This window comes from Gopherus evgoodei, chromosome 4, assembly GCF_007399415.2.
Source record: "Gopherus evgoodei ecotype Sinaloan lineage chromosome 4, rGopEvg1_v1.p, whole genome shotgun sequence".
NCBI classification, from domain to species: domain Eukaryota; kingdom Metazoa; phylum Chordata; order Testudines; family Testudinidae; genus Gopherus; species Gopherus evgoodei.
The window spans coordinates 137391737-137410476 of record NC_044325.1 but is presented as its reverse complement, the minus strand read 5'-3'; the positions used below and the strand labels follow the sequence as shown (position 1 = coordinate 137410476).

Genomic DNA, 18740 nt, shown 5'->3' with positions numbered 1-18740 from the left:
ATCCAGACAAGCTCTTGACGAAGTTTGTGCCTTGTTCTGGTTAGAAGCACCTTCACAAGTACATCCCAGACCGGTGCTCTCCATGAACCAGCCATGTCTGCTGCATAGCTAGAGGTCAGAGTATTGCTCTCCAAGAATCCAATACATGTTCTGCCTGGAGAGGGAGGAATCACATTGGCTGGACAGTGCACGTGAGGGATACTTACCTTCCATTCCCTTGCTGTACCTATTGTGGGGATATAGAAAGTACTCTGGTCCAGCACAAAGTTCAATTTCATTTTTTTAATGATCAGAGACTTGTCCCACAGTTCTTCATTTATTAACCATTATCAGTACAAAGAAAACAAATTAAAACAACCTGCTCCCCCACCTGTGTCATTTAAACCTAATGCTACAATCTATAAAACAGAATCTAAAAAAATCAAAGTATTTCAGGGATTCCGAGGAACTTCCTGAAGTCAGAGCAACTGTCGGGCTCATCCGCTAAACATATAGAGGGGGCAATTGTGCTTTGTGGTCTGGGACCAGTGGCCAGTTCTGAACCACCCACAGACTCAATGGAGACAAGAATACAAAAAGTATCTGGTATTCTACAGTAATGATCCAACCCACTATAGCTTAAAAGAGCGTATCTGCAGTGCTTGGGGTCATCTCCTCCATCAGGGTGGAAGCTGAGGAAGACGGAATGGTGACTGTGTGATATCTGACCTTCTACACCCTAATCAGTGGATATGTATTTGCATTTAACGACTCCACTTGGTCTCATTCCGCTCCACTCTCCAGATGTGGACAGGTAACATTAGTAACACCAGTCCAGCTTTATTCACATCCGCAGAGTGATTCATGGGTTCTCGAGTGTCAGCACAGATCCCCGTATTGTAGGCGAACCCCTGCCTAACTCAGCTGCTCCAGCTGGCAATGTTGCCCCTCCATCTGGCCTAGGCTCAGTGCGGCTCAGGGACGTAGGGCTCCCAGGCATGTTATTCACAGGCCAGCTTCCCATCAAAGCTGGACAGGGCAATGGCGAAAGCCTGCACAGTGCACATAGGGTAGTTGTAGTCCATGGTGAAAGCATCGTCAGCCACGCGGCCGAACTGCATCACAATGTAGTCAGCTGAAAGAGAGGCGGTAAGAGGCCATCAGAGCACACGAACAGGTTCCTGGGCTGGACTGAGCACCAAGGGTCAAAGCCCCACACCCTCCAACCAGCCAGAACTCTGGCATAGGGGACTACACAAGGCTACGCAGTCTGTGGCAGAGCCCAGAACAGAATTCAGATCTCCAGCGTCCTGGTCCCTCCTAGTCACTTTGAACCTCGTGAGCTGCATCAGTTTTCCCATCGGTAACCCAGGGATAACTAAATGGGTTGAGAGGTTTGATTCATTAATACATGTCAAAGCTTTGAGATCCTTGACTAGGAGGAGGCACCAGACGAAGTGCTCCTCTATACCTCTGAATTCCTGTTCGCGCTGTTACCCCCAGCAGCCCAGCCAGAAAACCCACGAGGATGTCCATCTGATGAACTGTTTCCAGTTCAGTTTTTCAGCTCCCAGAGGCTGAAGTCGTACCACTAGGGATCTGAATGCCCAGGGGCTCAGCTTGAACCCAGCCTCTGCAGTCTGTCTATCGAAGGTGACCTTCCAAAGAAGCAATGCGTCGTGTCTCCAAGTTTGAATGTGTGGGTCCTGCACCTGCTGCCAGCTCCCAGGCTGTGGCTGAGCGAAGCACTGTGCCATGGTGGACTGAAAGGCCGCAGGGCTCTCGCTCAAATGTCAAACCCAGCAGAGCAGGAGGAGACTGAGCAGGGTGGGGGCTGAGCTCAGCCACCTGCCTGACAATAAGCATTGCCATTTAATCAGCAGAACCAGCCCTTCCTCTCTCAGCGCCGATAGGGTAAGAGAACACAGGAGTCCCAAACACTGCCTCTCCCAAGGGGAAACTGATCCCTTGCTAGAATTCCTGACCTGACCATTTTCAGCACGGCAGTGGCACTCCCCCAGCCCACAGCCTCTCCCGTGGCTTCCTTTTGTTACACCAGCGAGGGTGACAGGAAATCTGTAAAAATAACCGGGGGGCCCCCTGACAGGTTCTTTCTGTCCTGTAATCCAACACTCTGGACATGAACGTCCCCTGATTGGACTGGACAGGTGACAGGCAGAAGAGTGCCTCACTGCTTTGCACGCTTCATAAAGCCGCTGAGCTGCTCTCGCTCAGATATTTGCAGGTGGTCTCTGCTGCAAGTCTGGGGTACAGGGTGGGTGGAGCCCGACAGCCCCCAAGCAGTCAGCTGTCTAAACTTCGAACTCTCTGACTGATCCTCAGGGACCTTCCAAATCCAGCCAAGTCATGAAGCCAACCAAGTAAAATGTCATTCCGTCTCCAGCATCAGCCTCGGAACGGAGCCAACACACGATTGTTTCGGCCTCTGGGTGGGACTCCCTCCCCTGAGCAGAGGCTGCCCAAGGTCTGTAGATTGCTGAACTCCCACTTACACCTAGGGGCCAGAATTTTCAAAAGGTCTCATCACCCCCCGCTGCTTGGGCCAGGTTTCCCAAAGAGCTCAGCTCCCAAAGCGCCAGGCCCCATTTGTGGGTGCTGAATGCTTGAAAATGTAGCCCTGAGCTCTTTTAGCCCCACAAGCCTGATTTTTGAGGACTTACGTGATGCATATCGGGGGACATAAGTGGTTGTGCCAGGACTCTGCCCAGAGGTGAATTTTCATAGATTCCAAAGCCAGACGGGACCACAGTGATCATGTAGCCTGACCTCCGGCAGAGCACGGGCCCAGAGAACTGCCCCCAAATAATTCCTATAATTTCTCCCTCTATGATCGTACATGTGATACGGGGAGTTCAGATGCAATGGATTCAAAACCAACCACAAAAGAGGCCCACGTAACGCTGGTGTAGGCAGGCGCTCAGCTATTGGCATCAGTGGGAGCTGGGCTTGCTTACACCAGGGTTGGATTTGCTTATCGAATGGGTTTTGGGGCGAGGGTGCTCACTGCCTCTCGTGCCCCCCCCCAGCTCAGGGCTTGGGCCCAGCTGGCCCAGGTTGGGGCCCTGGTAGGGTGACCTGCTCTGTGAGCTCTCCCCATCAGCGGGGGCCCCACCAGGAGTGGGCAGCAGCACCGATGGCCTGGGTGGGGAATTCTGGACAGCGGCATCCCAGGGCCTTCTCCTAGTTCAGGGATAGGCAACCTATGGCACAGATGCCGAAGGCGGCACGCAAGGTGATTTTCAGTGGCACTCACACTGCCCGGGTCCTGGCCACCGGTCCAGGGGGCTCTGCATTTTAATTTAATTTTAAATGAAGCTTCTTAAACATTTTAAAATCCTTATTTACTTTACATACAACAATAGTTTAGTTATATATTATAGACTTATAGAAAGAGACCTTCTAAAAATGTTTAAATGTATTACTGGCACGTGAAACCTTAAATTAGAGTGAATAAATGAAGATTCGGCACACCACTTCTGAAAGGTTGTCGACCCCTGTCCTAGTTATTCATCCAGTGACCAGCAGCGAGAAGCTGAGCCGGGAGCACAGCAAGGCAGAGCCCTTGTTTAAAGGCCCGGAGGAGAACAATTTCCTTGCTGCTAGACCGTGCCCATGGAAGGTTCCAGGCTCAAGCAGCATGAGCCAGACTGGGGAACTGCAGAACTTTGGCCGGGCTCCCTTGTCCACCAGACCCACGTAGCCCCAATCCCCTAGTACAATCTGCCTGGCCCTCTGGCTCCCCCTGGTGCTCCACTCCAGCACGATCCACACAGAGCATGAATTTGGCCCACCATGGGCCCAGAGCTGTGAGCAGCAAGGCTCCTAAGGAGTACCGTTTTGCTTGCGCAATGGGCCTAACGCTCCCTCCAAGCAGGTTCATTGCAGAGCGTAGCCCCTTATTTGAAGTGAGATTATGGTCTGGAAACTCCCACCAGGATTCCTCTCAGATCAAATGGCCTGCATGTTTCCGAGCGGGAACAAGACCTTTCCACCACTCAGCCTGCTGGGACTGTTCCTTCTCCCTCATGGTAAAGACTCTGCCCCCACCACTGGATGTCTGACTCTCCAGGTGATGCCTGAAGCCGAGCAGACTCAGCTGACCCTCTGTGACTGTCAGGAGGGGAAACTCGCTTTGGCTCAGATACTACCTACGCCCGGGGAGCAGAGAGGGTGAATGAAGCGACCGTGCTCAGTAAGGTGTGTGCCTAGCACCATAACTGCCATGTCAGTAACGTGCAAGCCCCAGAGCAGGGTGCCAGGACTGTGTTCCGGGGACAGACTGCAGCAGCCCAGAAAAGTTGCTGAGGACACCATATTCTCCCAGTTCTCATCTGGTGCCAATTCAAGGCCCAGATCAGCTTTCCATTCATATCCCACAGGATAACGCTGCTCACAATGACCAGAATGAAGCTCACAAGCACAAAACCTAAGCTGGAGAGATGGCGTGAGATCCCTCCAGACTGACAATCCCCAACCTCTTGGCAGGAATCGCCTGTGTCTCGTGCGCTGCTCCCTGACTGGGGAAATCGACCTTGCCGGGTGACTCTCCCTGCGGACTTACGATCGTTGCTGTGCACAATCTGGAAGTTCTTGACGGAGGCGTGGGTGACTCTGCCGTGGAAGTTCAGGACGTAAGACTGGGTCTCGTCATTCCATACCGGGGCCTTGTTGTGCAGCTCAATCAGGTTGTCCATGTTCTTGTTCTGCCATCTCGTAAGCAGCCCATCGTTATCCTGGGACCAGTGAGAAAACACGCTCAGGAGGCAGCGTGAGTCTTTCTACCCCTAGGAGTCCCTGTGACTATTTCCCAGGGTGTGCAGGGTCCATATCAGGTTGTGTACCATGTGCGCACCCCCTTGGTACTCCTGACATCAAGGGGAGCTGGCCATGGAGATCCAAGGCAGTATATGGCCCCATGTATCTCATGTGTGCATCTGGGCACTGGTCTGGACCTTCCATGCCCCTTTAAATCATCTCCAAGCTGTAGGCTTCTGCCATTCTGTTCTAGTTCTTATACCGTGCCTGTCCCCGTGGTATCTGAGTGCGTGGGTGGGGAATGATCACCTCCCTTAGAGATTGCTAAAAAGTGGGCGATGCCTCAGAGGAAAGAGGGGGCCTGCTCCCAGCATTGCTGGCTGGTGCGCTGACTTACGTTTCGGGGCCGGATTGGCACCCGCTCATTGTCCGAATTCATTCCAGGGATGATCACAGTCATCTTCCGGGGTCCTTTGAACCCTAAAACGTTTGTCTCCTGGAATAGAAACCCCAGTGGTCTCATCAATACATCACTGGAGGCTCACGCATGCCGAACAGGGAGAACAAACATCCCACTCCAAGAGTGAGCAGCTATTTCCTGACCCACTGGTAACAGGAGCATGCTCTGGGACTCCCTATCATGACCGGGATACGCAGTGCTCCACACTGCCCTGCCTCCCATCCAGATGTGCACGCAGCTGGGAGAAGCTCGCCCCACCGCCGCCCCCCAGTGGATCAACAGAGACCTCCGCTCTCCAGGACAGGATCAGGACAGCCACGCTTACTGGCAATGAATCCAGGACTCTCTCAGTCTGGCACAGACTGCAATGGGCACAGGAGTCGGAGATCATGGGCAGCCACTGTGGGATGCTGCTCAGCGAGCGCAGCTCTCTACTGGGAGAGGGTGGAAAGAGCCTACATCTGTTACTTACATACACGACGGCTGACAGCTCCTGTCGCACGTTTGACCAGTCGGCGTTTGCTCTGTCGGGGTTCACACCGTTATCAAACACAGTAAACTTAGTCCCCATTAAATTGGATCTACAACAAAAGACAGAAATCAGGCTGAGGACCTGGGGTGGGGGCATATGTGGCACCGTCACCCCTCTGTTTGCTCTTCCTTAGATTCCCCTCTGTGCTGCTATGAAAGGGGTCTTCGGGGCACCATGGTATCTCAGCAGATGCCCCACAGCAGCACAATGAAAGGGAGGAAACAGGAGGGGACGTGGGGTCTTTGCAGTGATCCCAAAAGTCCAGATCTCTCCGCAGGGAGCGACAGGAACAGCTCTCCTCCACCAGAGTCTGTCAAGGACAGTCACTTCCTGACAAGCACCTGATTAATGGGGTGGTGGGAGGGGCATGGGCTGTATCCTGCACAGGGAACAACCTGCACCAGGCCAGGCTCTGTATGGCCACATGAGACCCCAAGGCATGGAAGTGCTCCCTAGCTTCCTCCGGACCCAGTTTCCCCTTGCACATGGCTCCCTTCATCCATCGCACCTATCAGTTTGCCTAGCACATTTGTGTAGATTGCTGGCATTTCCCTAGATAGCCAAGCGGGGCAGGGTCTAGGCACAGAGGGGATTTGGGGGTCCCAATCCCACCATGCTTCCCAACGCAGCAACCGAGCAGGTGGTCTAACTGCAAATGCAGCCCGGATTCCTTTACACCACGGTTGTCGTGCTTTGAGGGGCATTGTCAGTAAGATTCTGGATAGGTGCCTGCTACACACAACTGAGCAGAAACAAAACAGTCTGCAGCGGGAGAATAGCATGTCACAGACACTGGCCAGTTTATGGGTGATTCCCGTGGCCTCTGCACCGGTCCTGCTACACCCCCATATAAGTAGAGGCTTATCTGTGCACAGATATTGCACCGGATTAACTTTAAAGGGATTGAAAAGGGATGCAAAGTCTCATGTGGACACTTTTATATATGGGTTTAAACTGGTTCTCTCTGTAACTTGCACCTGCAAAGTTACTCACTCGCTAACCCGATGTAAGAAGACAGGTTTGCATTGACCGAAGAGCGCCCATACACAGAGTCACGCTGGTATAACGAAACCAGTTTACAATCACAGCTTTAGGTAAGCATCTTTAGGTGCAACTCTGCAGGTAGAAAAGGTCTTGGCTCCCTAGGCAGCTCTGTGCTTAGTCCATGCCTGAGGTAGCCAGCCTCTGACCTGCTCTGAGCTAACCTCCTGTCATTTATGTGACAGGGTAGGGTGCTCGTAGGGTGGAACCTGTCTCTGAACTACCATACACACAGCTACCTCCCACTCCCTGCTCCAACAGACCACAGTGAACGCCTCTGGCCCACAACAAAGGCTGCTAGGATGGGCAGGACTCCTCCCCGCTGAAAGCAGTGTCAAGAGGTGACCTCTCTCTCCTTCCGAAAGAACCAGATGAGCCAGTTCTCCCCTCCCTGCCCCGCAGTGCCAGTCCAGAAGCCAGATCTAGTAACAGGAGGCTCCAGTTCTAGCCAGAAAAGCTGTGACCCCCAGCTACAAAGTCAGAAGGACCCAACTAGGCCGCAATGGGAAGCAGCAACCTAAACAACACGCGCACCCTCTTTGGCTTCTCATTGTGTTTCCAAGCAACTGCCAGTCTTGGATCCCCTCCCTCCAACAGTTTTCTTTCGGGGGCTGAACTGTGTGGGATTCATTCCTCCCTCTGAGGGATTCAGTGTAAGATCTGTTCCCTATGTCTGTGGGGGACATGTTCTCCCCACGTCAGCCATTGAAGGACCAGTTTCCACCCTACGTGCAGTATCAGTGCAGGGCCTGCACTGTAGGTAGTAAGCCAACCAGCCCGAATGGAGCTGGGGGGAAGCTGAATGCTGCTGTGTGGGTCACATCTCCGTGTAGGAAGGAGGGTATGTACATGGGGAAACTGCACCTGAGCCCAGGAAGTGAGGGAGCAGTGGGGGAAGGATCACCCCTTGCCCACTGTCTCCTGATAGCTTTTAGACATCAATTTAGTGCCAGTGAAAGGAGCCAGATGGACAGTCCTGGAGACTGGAGTCCTCCCTGTATCTCTGCAGCAGGGACAGACCAGGGTGGGACAGGGCTGGCTGCTCTCACGCTGCACCCACCATGGGCCCATCCTGCTCAGGACGGACCCCTCTAGGGCTGAGATACGAGTTCTGTCCCAATGGCCCAGACCGTCCCTGGATGCTCTGCTGAGGCTGCCAGCCCGGGGGCTGATTCGTGTCAAGTACGAAGGCACTTTTCATTATATGAACAACTGTCCCCAGAGAACAGGATTGGGACCCACCAAATCGCTACACACAGGCCACCTAACAACCCTTGGTTGGTGACCACTTTCACTCATTACCCACCAGGGTGGGATCTGAACCCATCACCTACATGTGCAAGCTCCCTGTCCCTCCCAGCATTCACGTAACTGTGGCAGCGTTTGCTAAACCAGGGTTCAGAGCTGCAGGAACAGCAGAATGCAGGAAATAGCCCACGCAGCAGGAGACCTAGGCTGGCATGATTCTAGATGTACAGGCAGAAGCTGCAATATAGCGGGTATTCTCACTTCACTCCCTGGCACAGTCACCTGCTGGGAATTTGCTCTGGACTCCTGGAAATGGGAGGTGGCCTAGGACTCAGTTTTGCCCAGTGCCACAGCTTTTCTCGTACCTCAGCTTCCCAATGAAGTTCTCTCCGCCTCGGGACAAATCAGTGGGATCAATGGAAATCAGGTAGTTTGAGGTCTTGCTCTTTTTCCGCTTCCGACCAGCCAATAGGAACACCTGTCGGAGACGGGAAGGAGGGGGCTGGATTACAGGGGCTGCGTGGGGGATGCTCAATTGTTGTAACTCATGGTACGTAGGACTGAAGCTGCACACCTTGAAGAAGCTCTACCAGGCACAAAACACTCACGCTGCTTGCTAACACGCTGCTGGGAATACAACACATGGTGCACTACCTCCCTAGTAAATACAGTACAAGGCCGCTGTCCTGATATTCAAAGCCCCCTTGGTGACTGGCCTTAGCTACCATAGAGATCACCTGTCTCTGTCTCCATGACCACCACCACCTATGACAGTTGTCTTCCCTGGAACAATGAAACTGTCAACACACAGGAGAAGCTCGGAGTGCAGGATGCAGCTTTCACAGGAGCTGGGCCTAGACCCACTGCCACAAGAGCTGGGAGTGACTAGGGAGCTCACCGTGTTCCAGACTAACTGCTAGACTCATGTCTGGGATTTAGATCTCCAGGGATCCTTACCATGGAGGGGTCTTTTTCAAGTCTCTGGGGACAGTGGCTCTAGGCCTCTTGGAAATTCTGCCTTGTGCAATAGGACAAGCTCATGAGTGGCCATCCTGTGACATTTATGTGACCCACGTTGCAGCAGGAAGCCATGCTAGAGGAGGAGAGGGTGGCGGCCCAATGTCTACGGGCTATGATTGTGATGACATCTATGGGTCTCCCAAAAGGAGACACTCTCAAAGACACTGGCTAAGCAGTGACACTGCCTGGGGAGTTCGATTCTGTGCCAGGCCTTGTATTCATACATTGGGTATATCTACGCTGCAAAGAAAAACCCATGGTGCAGTCTCAGAGCCTGAGTCAATTGTCTTGGGCTCTCAGGATATGTCTACACAGGGTTTGTGAGGTGGAAGAGCCCCAAAGTCTACACAGCAATGGAACAGCCCTGCAGCCCAAGCCCAAGTCACCTGGCCAGCCTTGGGTTTTTCTTTGCAGTGTAGACATGGCCCCTGTGGCTAGGGCTTTCTAACTGCACCTGCGGAGTGACAAAATCACACTGAATGTAAAGAGCCTGGGGTATCTCCCAAGAGGGATTGTGTGAATATGGACAGAAGGGAACAGATCAATCAGCGGACAAACGCATTTCAAATCGCAAGCTGCAGCCCTACTCCAGAAGCAGTGTGAAAACTCCACCACTGAAACAGCATCACCATTGGAAATGAGGCATCAGCTCCTGGGAGAGGTGCATCTTCAGGCAGACACAGTGGGCCTGAATTGAATAGGAGTGCTGACAGTCATCCTTCTCCCATCAGTATGCAGGCACAGCTGCATGGGTTCGTAACACTGCTCTCAGTCTGGAGCAAACAGGGGAAACCACCATGGAATATCAGGAAATAGAGATGGGAAAGACCCACTGGAACAAACTCAGCCTTGGAGTAACTGCAGTGACTGCCACAGGCTTATGCCAGGGATGGTTCTGACCCATTAGGTCAGTGTTCATCTCGATAGTATATTTTCAAGTGCTTTGTCTGGCTTTAAGTGTCCCGAGTAGAGCTGGTTGGGAATTTTCGAAAACAAACGTTTTTCGTGCTCAAGCAAAAGTTGGTTTCAACCACTTTCCCGATTCAAAAAATGTTTGAAACATACTGACACTGCCAGGACGGCTGATTCCACAGGTCCAGAACAAAACTGTTCACTTTACGATTCAAAATCACTTTCCCTTTGGACATTTCTATCAATTCAGCTAACACCAGGTTAAAATCCAAGTTACAAGGTCCAAGTGGAAATTAAACGTTTTGAACTTCTCAAAAAGGAACACTTCAGTTGATGCTTGCTGAAATGGGGACTTTTCGCCTCATTTCAGGGTGGGGAAAATTGCACAAAAACTCTCGCGGAAAAATCATTCCCCACTGAGCTCTCACCCTGAGCGAGGGGTTTGCCCCGCTCCCCTGGGAGGGGTACTCCGCAGTCTAATAGGCTGGGACCTCACTGCTTGCCTTTTTCTCATTGTCCAGGTGCAAGTAATATGTAGGATAGAGGCCCCGGTCCATCCCCTTTTTGTCTCGAGTGACCCGACACTTGATGGTCACCCCCTGAGGAGCCGGCCGCAGCACAAAGTCTTCCAGGTTGTCCACTTCGATGACAGGGGATGGCGGCCTCTCCTCTTTCTGTGGCCCGGCACCCAGAACAGAAAGGGGAGAAGGCTTTAGGGAGGGCTCATTTCAGGCACACACTGCTCTAGGGCTTTCCAGAAAGAAAGTGTCAGCAGCCAGAAACACACCCACCACCGCGCGACGTGTGCCCAGGCACATCTTGTTCTGATACCTTTCCCTTCCCATCCAGTCACAGAGCTGTTCCCTAGGCCATATTCCTCATTATCCCTAGGTCTGGCCAGTCAAGTGCCAGGCTCCTCAGTATCTCCCTTCTCTGAACTTAGTCCCCCCAACCACTGTGCGAACCTGCCGGGGCGACCTCCTCCTGACCCATGCCACCTCAGGAACCTGTTGGGGTGACCCCCTCCTCACCCTGGCCACCTCAGGAACCTGTTGGGGTGACCCCCTCTTCACCCTGACCACCGCAGGAACCTGCCGGGGTGGCCTCCTCCTCCCCCTGGCCACTTCAGGAACCTGCCAGGGACAACCTCCACTATGGGAACCTGCCGGGGCGACCCCCTCCCGCCAGCTGTTGCGGGAACCTGCCAGGGGCCCCTTTAGGCAGCCCCACCCTCTATTCTTTCTGTGGCCCTGCTCTGCGAGATGGGCTGCCTGCCCATCCTCCCACCCTCCTTCAGCATTAACACCAGAAAGCTACTGCAACTGCCCCTTGACTTGGCTCCGGGGCTGCCATACCCCAGGGGGGGAGGGAGGCCGCGAGGAAACCCCCGTTCCCTGCGCTGCCCATTAGCCTGGACCTGCTGGCCCTTTACCTTCTTGGATTTCTTCCCTTTCCCTTTCCTATTGGAGTTCTTCTGAGGGCTTTCCAAGGCCTCTCCCTCACTCTCCTCTCTGGCGGCTTTGGGGAGAGCTGCAGAGAGAAACACACAATGGGCATCGCCCGCTTTGCTGCCCAGAAGCAGCCCAGACCCCATCAACCCAGCGGGATGGCAGGGAGGAGCTGAGTGCACTGGCAGGTGGAGGGCATTGGTGGATTGATTTATAGAGGAAGTGGCTTCCCTCGACACAGCCTGCCATCCGGGAGCAGAGCATTTTAAATGACCCCCGGCTGTGGCAGGTCATGTCTGAAGCAATGTGATGAGTACCCTGCCAGCAAAGGGAGGGTGAGGAATCCTAACTCAATCATGTGGACCTGCTGGCCTGGACAAGCAGCCACTGTGGCATTTCTGCACAAGGCAAGTCAAAGGACATGGACAATTCCACTAGTTAAATTAGCCAGCAGGGGGCAATACATCCTCCTCCTCTAGAGCCCAAACATATGACCCACAATAATACCCCCACCTGGCGAAGATGGAAGAGTTCGTAACCCCAGGTGTCCAGTATCTGCCCATGCGCTGCCCTGCTGCTGGCCCTGAGTAATGGGACTTGTACCCTTCAGTGCCCAGAGCCCACCATGGTGCACCCCTTGCTCAGGGAGCAACCACCTTTCTTTTTGGTCTTCTTCTCTTTGTGGCTGTCGCCTCCCGCCTGGAACATGGAAGCCGTGTCCTTTTTTGTGTTGGGTTTGATTGGCTTGGTGCTGGAATCAGAGTCGTCTTCCTCCTCGCTGTTTGTGAAAGCTGGGGCTATGGTGGGGAAGACGCGCACAGAGGAATCAGTCAAGAGAGGGACTACAGATTCCTGTGCTAACACTCGTGCCTTTCATCTGAGGATCTCAAAGCCATAGAGAGACATTAGCTAAGGACTGTACACATCTGTCATGACAAGGGAATATTTCTCTCAGGAGAATGGAGTTGCTCAGGGTGGGATTTGGTCAAGATCTGGCTAGTGGCAGTCAAAAAGACGAACAGAATGTTGGGGAATCATTAAGAAAGGGATAGATAATAAGACAGAAAATATCATATTGCCTCTATATAAATCCATGGTACACCCACATCTTGAATACTTGTGCAGATGTGGTCACTCCATCTCAAAAAGATATATTGGAATTGGAAAAGGTTCAGAAAAGGGCAATAAAAATGATTAGGGGTATGGAACAGCTTCCATATGAAGAGAGATTAATAAGACTGGGACTTTTCAGCTTGGAAAAAGACGATTACAGGAAGGATATGATAGAGGTCTATAAAATCACGACAGGTGTAGAGAAAGTAAGAAGTGTTATTTACTCCTTCTCATAACCCAAGAACTAGGGGTCACCAAATGAAATTAATAGGCAACAGGTTTAAAACAAACCAAAGGAAGTATTTCTTCACACAGCGCAGAGTCAACCAGTGGAACTCTTTGCCAGAGGATGTTGTGAAGGCCAAGACTACAACAGGGTTCAAAAAAGAACTACATAAGTTCCTGGAGGATAGGTTCATCAATGGCTATTAGCCAGGATGGGGAGGGACAGTGTCCCTAGCCTCTGTTGCCAGAAGCTGGGAATGAGCGACAGAGGATGGATCACTTGATAATTACCTGTTCTATTCATTCCCTCTGGGGCACCTGGCATTGGCCACTGTGGGAAGGCAGGATATGGGCTAGATGGACTTTGGTCTGACCCAGTATGGCTGTTTTTATGTTCTTATGTAGCACCTGCACTCTTTGGAGACATGTCATGGGTCTATTACTGATTGCATGGGCCTCATCCAAACGTTGGACAGGCATGTGCCAGGGGAATCGGGTCAGCACTGAGGCAGGGCAGGATGCTTCCCTTGCTGAAGCCTCACCAGAGTTTTCCTGGGAGGTCTCCCATCCAAGTACTGACCACCCACTCCTAGCCATATCCCAAGGGCTCCCATGGTACCAGTGGTGACTCCTCATGCACCCTTTGTTGATGACGAGAGCTCTGGGGGCCCAGGGGATGTATGGGCAGCTGTCACTCTTCACCTTTCTTTTTGCCTTTTCTCTCCTTCTTGTCCCTGCTCACTTGGAACATGGACGTCGGCTCCTTCTTCGTGGGCTTGGCAGCTCTGGGCTTGGCATCGCAATCACTTTTGTCTCCTACCGGGCGGGAGAAAGGACCCAGTGTGAGGACAGGAGGGGAGAGAAAGGGCAGCAAGCAGGGAGGGCGGAGGGAATAGCGAGGGGTAAGAGATGGAGAAGGGAGGGGGAGAGAGCAGGAAGGAGTGGGGACAAGCCTGGGAGAAAGGAAAGAGGGGGAATGGGGGAAAGCCAGGTTTGTTGAGGGGAGAGAGCGAGGGGCAGGGAGGAGACGAGAGAAAAGGGGGACAGAGGGACATGACTTCAGGGCCTCTGGAAACACAGACACAGGAGAGCCTCAGCCCTCTGCTGCCCTCCTCCCTCAGTCACTTCCCAGGAGGCTTGGGGACTCAGCCGGCCAGTGCTCTCTGCTCATTCCTGGCCTGGGTGTTAACCGCTCAATCCTGCCGACTTCCTTAATAACCACCCATTGCAACCTGCCACCTCTGGCTGGGGCTTACCTTAGGCCAGCCCCGAGTCCTGGCTCTCCCTGGATCAGAGCTGCCCTCTTCATGCCCTGCCTGTGTCCCAGGCCCCCATCTCCTGCTCTCTAGCAGTGTGTGTCACATAACACCCAGCCTTAGCCTGCTCCACTGACCCGGGGGAGAGAGATTTCCTCTTGGCTCCTCTGGGAGGCAACTAATTGGAAGACAATGCTGAGAATACCCTGCCAGTGGAGTCCCCAGGGAGGAACTCGGATGGGCTCCAGCTGGGAGGAGGGTGCTTGATTGGAAAGAGCCTTGTCCGCCCCTCATGCCCTGTGGTGGATCCTCAGGCTTCGGAAGCTCAGCTCTGCTGTGAATTACTCTGAATGCCGAGCTCCATCTGACTCCTGGGCTGTCTGCTCGCAAGGTGGAGGGATCCCAAAGTCAGGCAAAGAAACATCAGCCCCAGCCCATCTGCCTCACTTGACAGGGAAATGGAAATATGCAGCAAAAGGATCCTTCCACTCCTGTCCCCTAGGGCGTTTCCAGGAGAGGGACTCTGATGGACACACACAGATCCCCAGGGACAGAGGGTACCTCACCGAGCCTTGCATCACCATAGCATTTGAGCACCTCACGCCCTATGACCGGGCAGGGCTATGGTCCCCATCGGACAGAGCGGGGACTGAGGCTTGTAAAGGGGGAATGACTTACCCAAGATCACACCCGGAATCTGCAGAGGAGCAGGGAATTGACCCAGCTCCCCCAAGTCCTAGTCTAGCACCCTCACTGGGGGAGCATCCTTCCTCTCACCCATGCAGCACGGCTCACTCCCAGGGTTCACCTCCACATGTCAGCCCCTTCTCCGGGGCTCCAGCTGCTGACCTTTCAGCTTGGGTTTTCTCTCCCTGCTTTCTCCAGCTGGGATTTCTTTGGGGGGCTTCCTTTTTGGCTTTTTTGGTGGGTCATCATTCTCCACCTCCTCCTCTTCCTCCTCCTCCTCAGAGTCCTCTGGAGCTGCAGGGATGTGGGGGAGTGGAACGGGGATGAGAAGACGATTAAAGAAAAACGGACACAGCCACGTTAATAAGTGACTGTGGTGACGGTTCCGCCTGTCCTGTTTAGAGGAACTTTCCCCCCAGCTGGGGACTAGCTTGGGGCCCACTGGACCTGGACCTACCCATTGCCATATGTCACCCATTGCTTACACCACACCCACCTAGTATCTGGGAGTCTAGTCCGTGCTGGGACTCAAACCAAATTTGATCACAAATCCTGGAAAACTGGTTTCTAAACGGCATGGCCAGTCAGTGCAAATGGGATCAATCCAGGTGAGAAGAAGGCATAAAAGTGTGCTTAAAAGCCTACATAGAAACCTCCAGTCTGGAGGGCTGCTCTGACTTCACCGGGCCCACACTGGGGCCCACACTGGGCCCCCCCCCCCCCCCGCTCCCCAAACACATTCAAACCGCTTTGAGAACCAGTTACACCAGCTGAACCAGTTTCAAACCTGGTTGGAAATGCTGGAGTGTTTCCCCCAGTGTAGATTAGGCGCTAGAGCTTTTTACCCCAGGAGTTTACCCTATAGGAAACAGCAGGTTAGAAAATAAAGGCCACTGTATTTGTGTGCAGAAGAGTAAGAGAATTTGTGTGTTTGGTGGGTGGGGAGGGGGAAGCCCTGTGGTACAAGGCTGCCACCTAGTGATTGTCTTGCCTCCTGGGCTTTTCCTAGGAGTCTGTGTGGTACATGCATCCCTCCAGGGAGTCCTTTCCAGGGCTGCCCAGAGGATTCAGGGGGCCTGTGGCAAAGCGGGGAAGCTGTGGCGCTTGTACTCACCCCGCGGCAGTCCAGGTCTTTGGCGGCATTTTGGCGGAGGGGGACCCTTCAGTAGCTCCGCATCATTGGCAGCACTGAAGGGCCCCCTGCTGCTGAAATGCCAGCCAAAGACCCGAACTGTCACCGGGCCAGGGCTCTCAGGGCCCCTGTGGGGCCCGGGACCTGGGGCAAATTGCCCCCCCCCTCTGGGCAGCCCTGGTCCTTTCCTCTATCCCTCACCTCCTCCCTCCCCTGGAGAGACAGTAACAAGGAATGGAGCAATTGCCCATAGACATCCACCAATGATCAGGAGCTGATGGGTCCGGGTGGGTGAAATATTTGTCTGGAAAATGGACCTGGTGTGCATTAGAGGACAGGTATTAGAATGGGGCCCAAAACTGCAAAAGCCACCTGCCTGTTCTGTGCAGCTGTCTTCCGAAAGCAGAGCCGGGCGTTACTCACCCTATGTGGGAGTTGGGGACTTTCCCAGCACACGGCCTTTCATTGCCTTTTAGGGGTGGAGGGGGTCGGTTCTCCAGTGGTGCCAAGAGTGTTTTCAAGCAGGCTTTTGGATGGCTTTGGATCAAAAGTGCATAGCTCGTGTGGGAAGGCTGGGCTTGGCCTGGGATGCAAGGTGCTGTTTTGTGTCTGGATGGAGATTGTGTTGCAGTGTGATTTTTGGATTGTGGGATATGTGCAGGGCTGTGTGCTGGATTGTGAATGCCGTGTGTGTGTGTGGACTGCATTTGCATGGCGTAGTTGTGTTTGGATCGGGTTGTGAGTGCAAAGCAGTGTGCTGGATTGGGAGCACAATGCCAGTGTGTGAGGATTGTGTTTGGCTGGGCCATGTGGCATAGCTGTGTTTGGATTACCATGGTGCTGCGAGGATGTGCTTGCATTGTGGCGTGCAGGCCTGGCTGTTGTGTTTGGGCTGCGAGTGTGTGTGGCTGGATTGTGACACAGGCAGGAGTCTGTGGCCTGTATACTGGTGTGTGGCTGGTCGTGGCTGTGTGCTAGGGTTGGTTGTGATGGGCGTGAGGGTGTGCAGCACACATTAGACACACCTTCTTACCTTGCTTCTTTTTTGAGGCTTTGGCCACACTGAAATGCGATGTGGGACTTTCCTTCTTCTTCCTGGGATCTTTGGTGGATTTGGGGTAGGACTGCTTTTCACTCTCCTCCTTCAGTTTCTCCTCCTTCTTCTCCCTCAGTTTCCTGATAGCTGCATGTGGTGAGAGCGGCTAGAGTGAGGACGGAAACACAGACCAGGACAGGCGGGGGGGGGCGGAACGGCACATGCTCGGTGTGGTACGGCTTGGAATGAAGTCAGACTCCACTTACCCCCTAGTGCACTGCGGGAGGGGAGAAGTGGATGGGGATGTGTCTCGCCGGGGAAGGATGGGGGGGGGGGCGTTTGTCTCTGGGAGGCCATGGAAGTGAGTCCCTCAGGTGATCTTCCAGAGGGGGTGGATCAGATTGGGGAGGGGAGGCTATGGGTGCTGGGAGGGAGAGCTCATATATGGGACCCCCCTATATTTAGGGGCTTGTGCAGGCATACAGGTGGGGTTGGCCCTGGCTTGTGTCTAGGTCCAAATACGCTTTGCAGGGGTCAATCCCAGAGTACAGGCCTGCGTCTTGGAGGCAAAACTTAGGCACTGTGCCAGGCTAAATGCCAGGAGATGTCTGCATGTGTGCATGGCTGGCCTGGCACTGCTTTGGGGACAGTACAGCGAGGCACCACCACAGACAGGGGCTCAACCTCTTCTACTGGTAGAGCTCCCTCCAGCAGCTGGTTTCGTGCCCTGCAAGGGATCATGCACGCTGGACTGCTCCTACCAGCACTGCTGGGATTCTCAAGTCCCAGTCCCAGAATGGGTACTGGCACACAGAGATGGCCGGTGCCTTGTTCTGGGGACAAACCCAGGGCTTTGCTGGCTGCCCCAGTGCTGCTGGAGAGGAGAGAGGCAGGAAGCTGGCACAGAAGGGTAATGCACAGCCGGGAAGGCAGCAGGTGTGGGCTGTGTGCGCGTGTGTGATTAAGAGCCCTTCCCGATTTCTTATCACCCCTGTCCGCAGCTCCCAGGGGCTGCCTGTCCCTGGCTGTGGCCAAGCTGCTTACGTCTCTTACTCTGAGAGGGGGCGCTGGGCTCTTCTGCCGGGCTCAGGTTGTCCAACTTTTTTACTTTTGGTTTCTTGGGCTTGGCTTCCAGCGTGGGCTCCTGGCGCTGCTTCTTCTGCTTCTGCCCCGGCAAGAGGCGCTGGATGGAGGGACACATCATTTACAGGCATGCGAAAGACCCAATAACAGAGCCCCGGCCCTGGAAACCCTACAGTCCACAGGCACAGTCCAGTACAACCCACTGCAATACAGAACATGCACGAGGGGACCAGAACCCTTCTGCACGGGGGTGCAGTCTGCATAACTGCAATGTTTCCTGGGACAAGTGGGTCTCCACAGAGCCTCAGAGAGGAGGGGCAGGGCAATAGGAGGAAGTGAGAAGGCCACAGTGGGCAGAACAGACAGAGGCTGGAGCGGGCACAGGCAGGGAGCAGTCAGGAGAGAAGGGATGTGCAGGGAGGGGAAACTGAGGCGAGAGATCTAGGAGGGAACAGAGCTGCCAGGTGAGGATGAGAAGAATGATGGACCCTGAGAGCAGGAGGTATGCATGCAGGAGAGGGGCAAAGGGTCCAGTACAGAGACAGAGGGAGAGAGAAGATAAAGGAAAAATCAGCCTGGCCCAATCTGTTTTGTGTCTGGGTCTACCTTCAAAACCAGACACACTTGCTGACTAGCTAAACAGAAATTTTAAAGAAATGCTCCAGTGAAGCACTGGCAAAGGTGAGGGCCAGGAGTGAAGGGGCAGGTGGACAGGGCTAACAGCCCGCAGAGAAGGGACCTAGCTAGCTAGGGGAAGACATCCCTAACCTAGGCATCCCCCTTGCTGCTTGA

At 53.7% G+C, this 18740-nt stretch overlaps 1 protein-coding gene across 2 annotated transcripts in view; it reads right to left on the bottom strand.

Annotated features, from left to right (window-relative positions):
- Positions 1-296: 296 nt before the first annotated feature.
- The window catches only part of TULP1 (TUB like protein 1), a 39977-nt gene continuing 21533 nt past the window's right edge, over positions 297-18740 (bottom strand). For both annotated transcript variants that reach the window (XM_030561271.1, XM_030561272.1), the window contains exons 3-14: positions 17919-18048; positions 16863-17012; positions 14860-14991; positions 13457-13570; positions 12073-12213; positions 11401-11498; positions 10472-10642; positions 8402-8514; positions 5688-5796; positions 5153-5251; positions 4562-4733; positions 297-1114 (exon numbers count right to left, since the gene is read on the bottom strand). In XM_030561271.1, the coding sequence (XP_030417131.1) occupies positions 981-1114; positions 4562-4733; positions 5153-5251; positions 5688-5796; positions 8402-8514; positions 10472-10642; positions 11401-11498; positions 12073-12213; positions 13457-13570; positions 14860-14991; positions 16863-17012; positions 17919-18048 (1563 nt within the window). In that variant the 3' untranslated portion in view covers positions 297-980. The remainder of the gene's footprint in view (positions 1115-4561; positions 4734-5152; positions 5252-5687; positions 5797-8401; positions 8515-10471; positions 10643-11400; positions 11499-12072; positions 12214-13456; positions 13571-14859; positions 14992-16862; positions 17013-17918; positions 18049-18740) is intronic.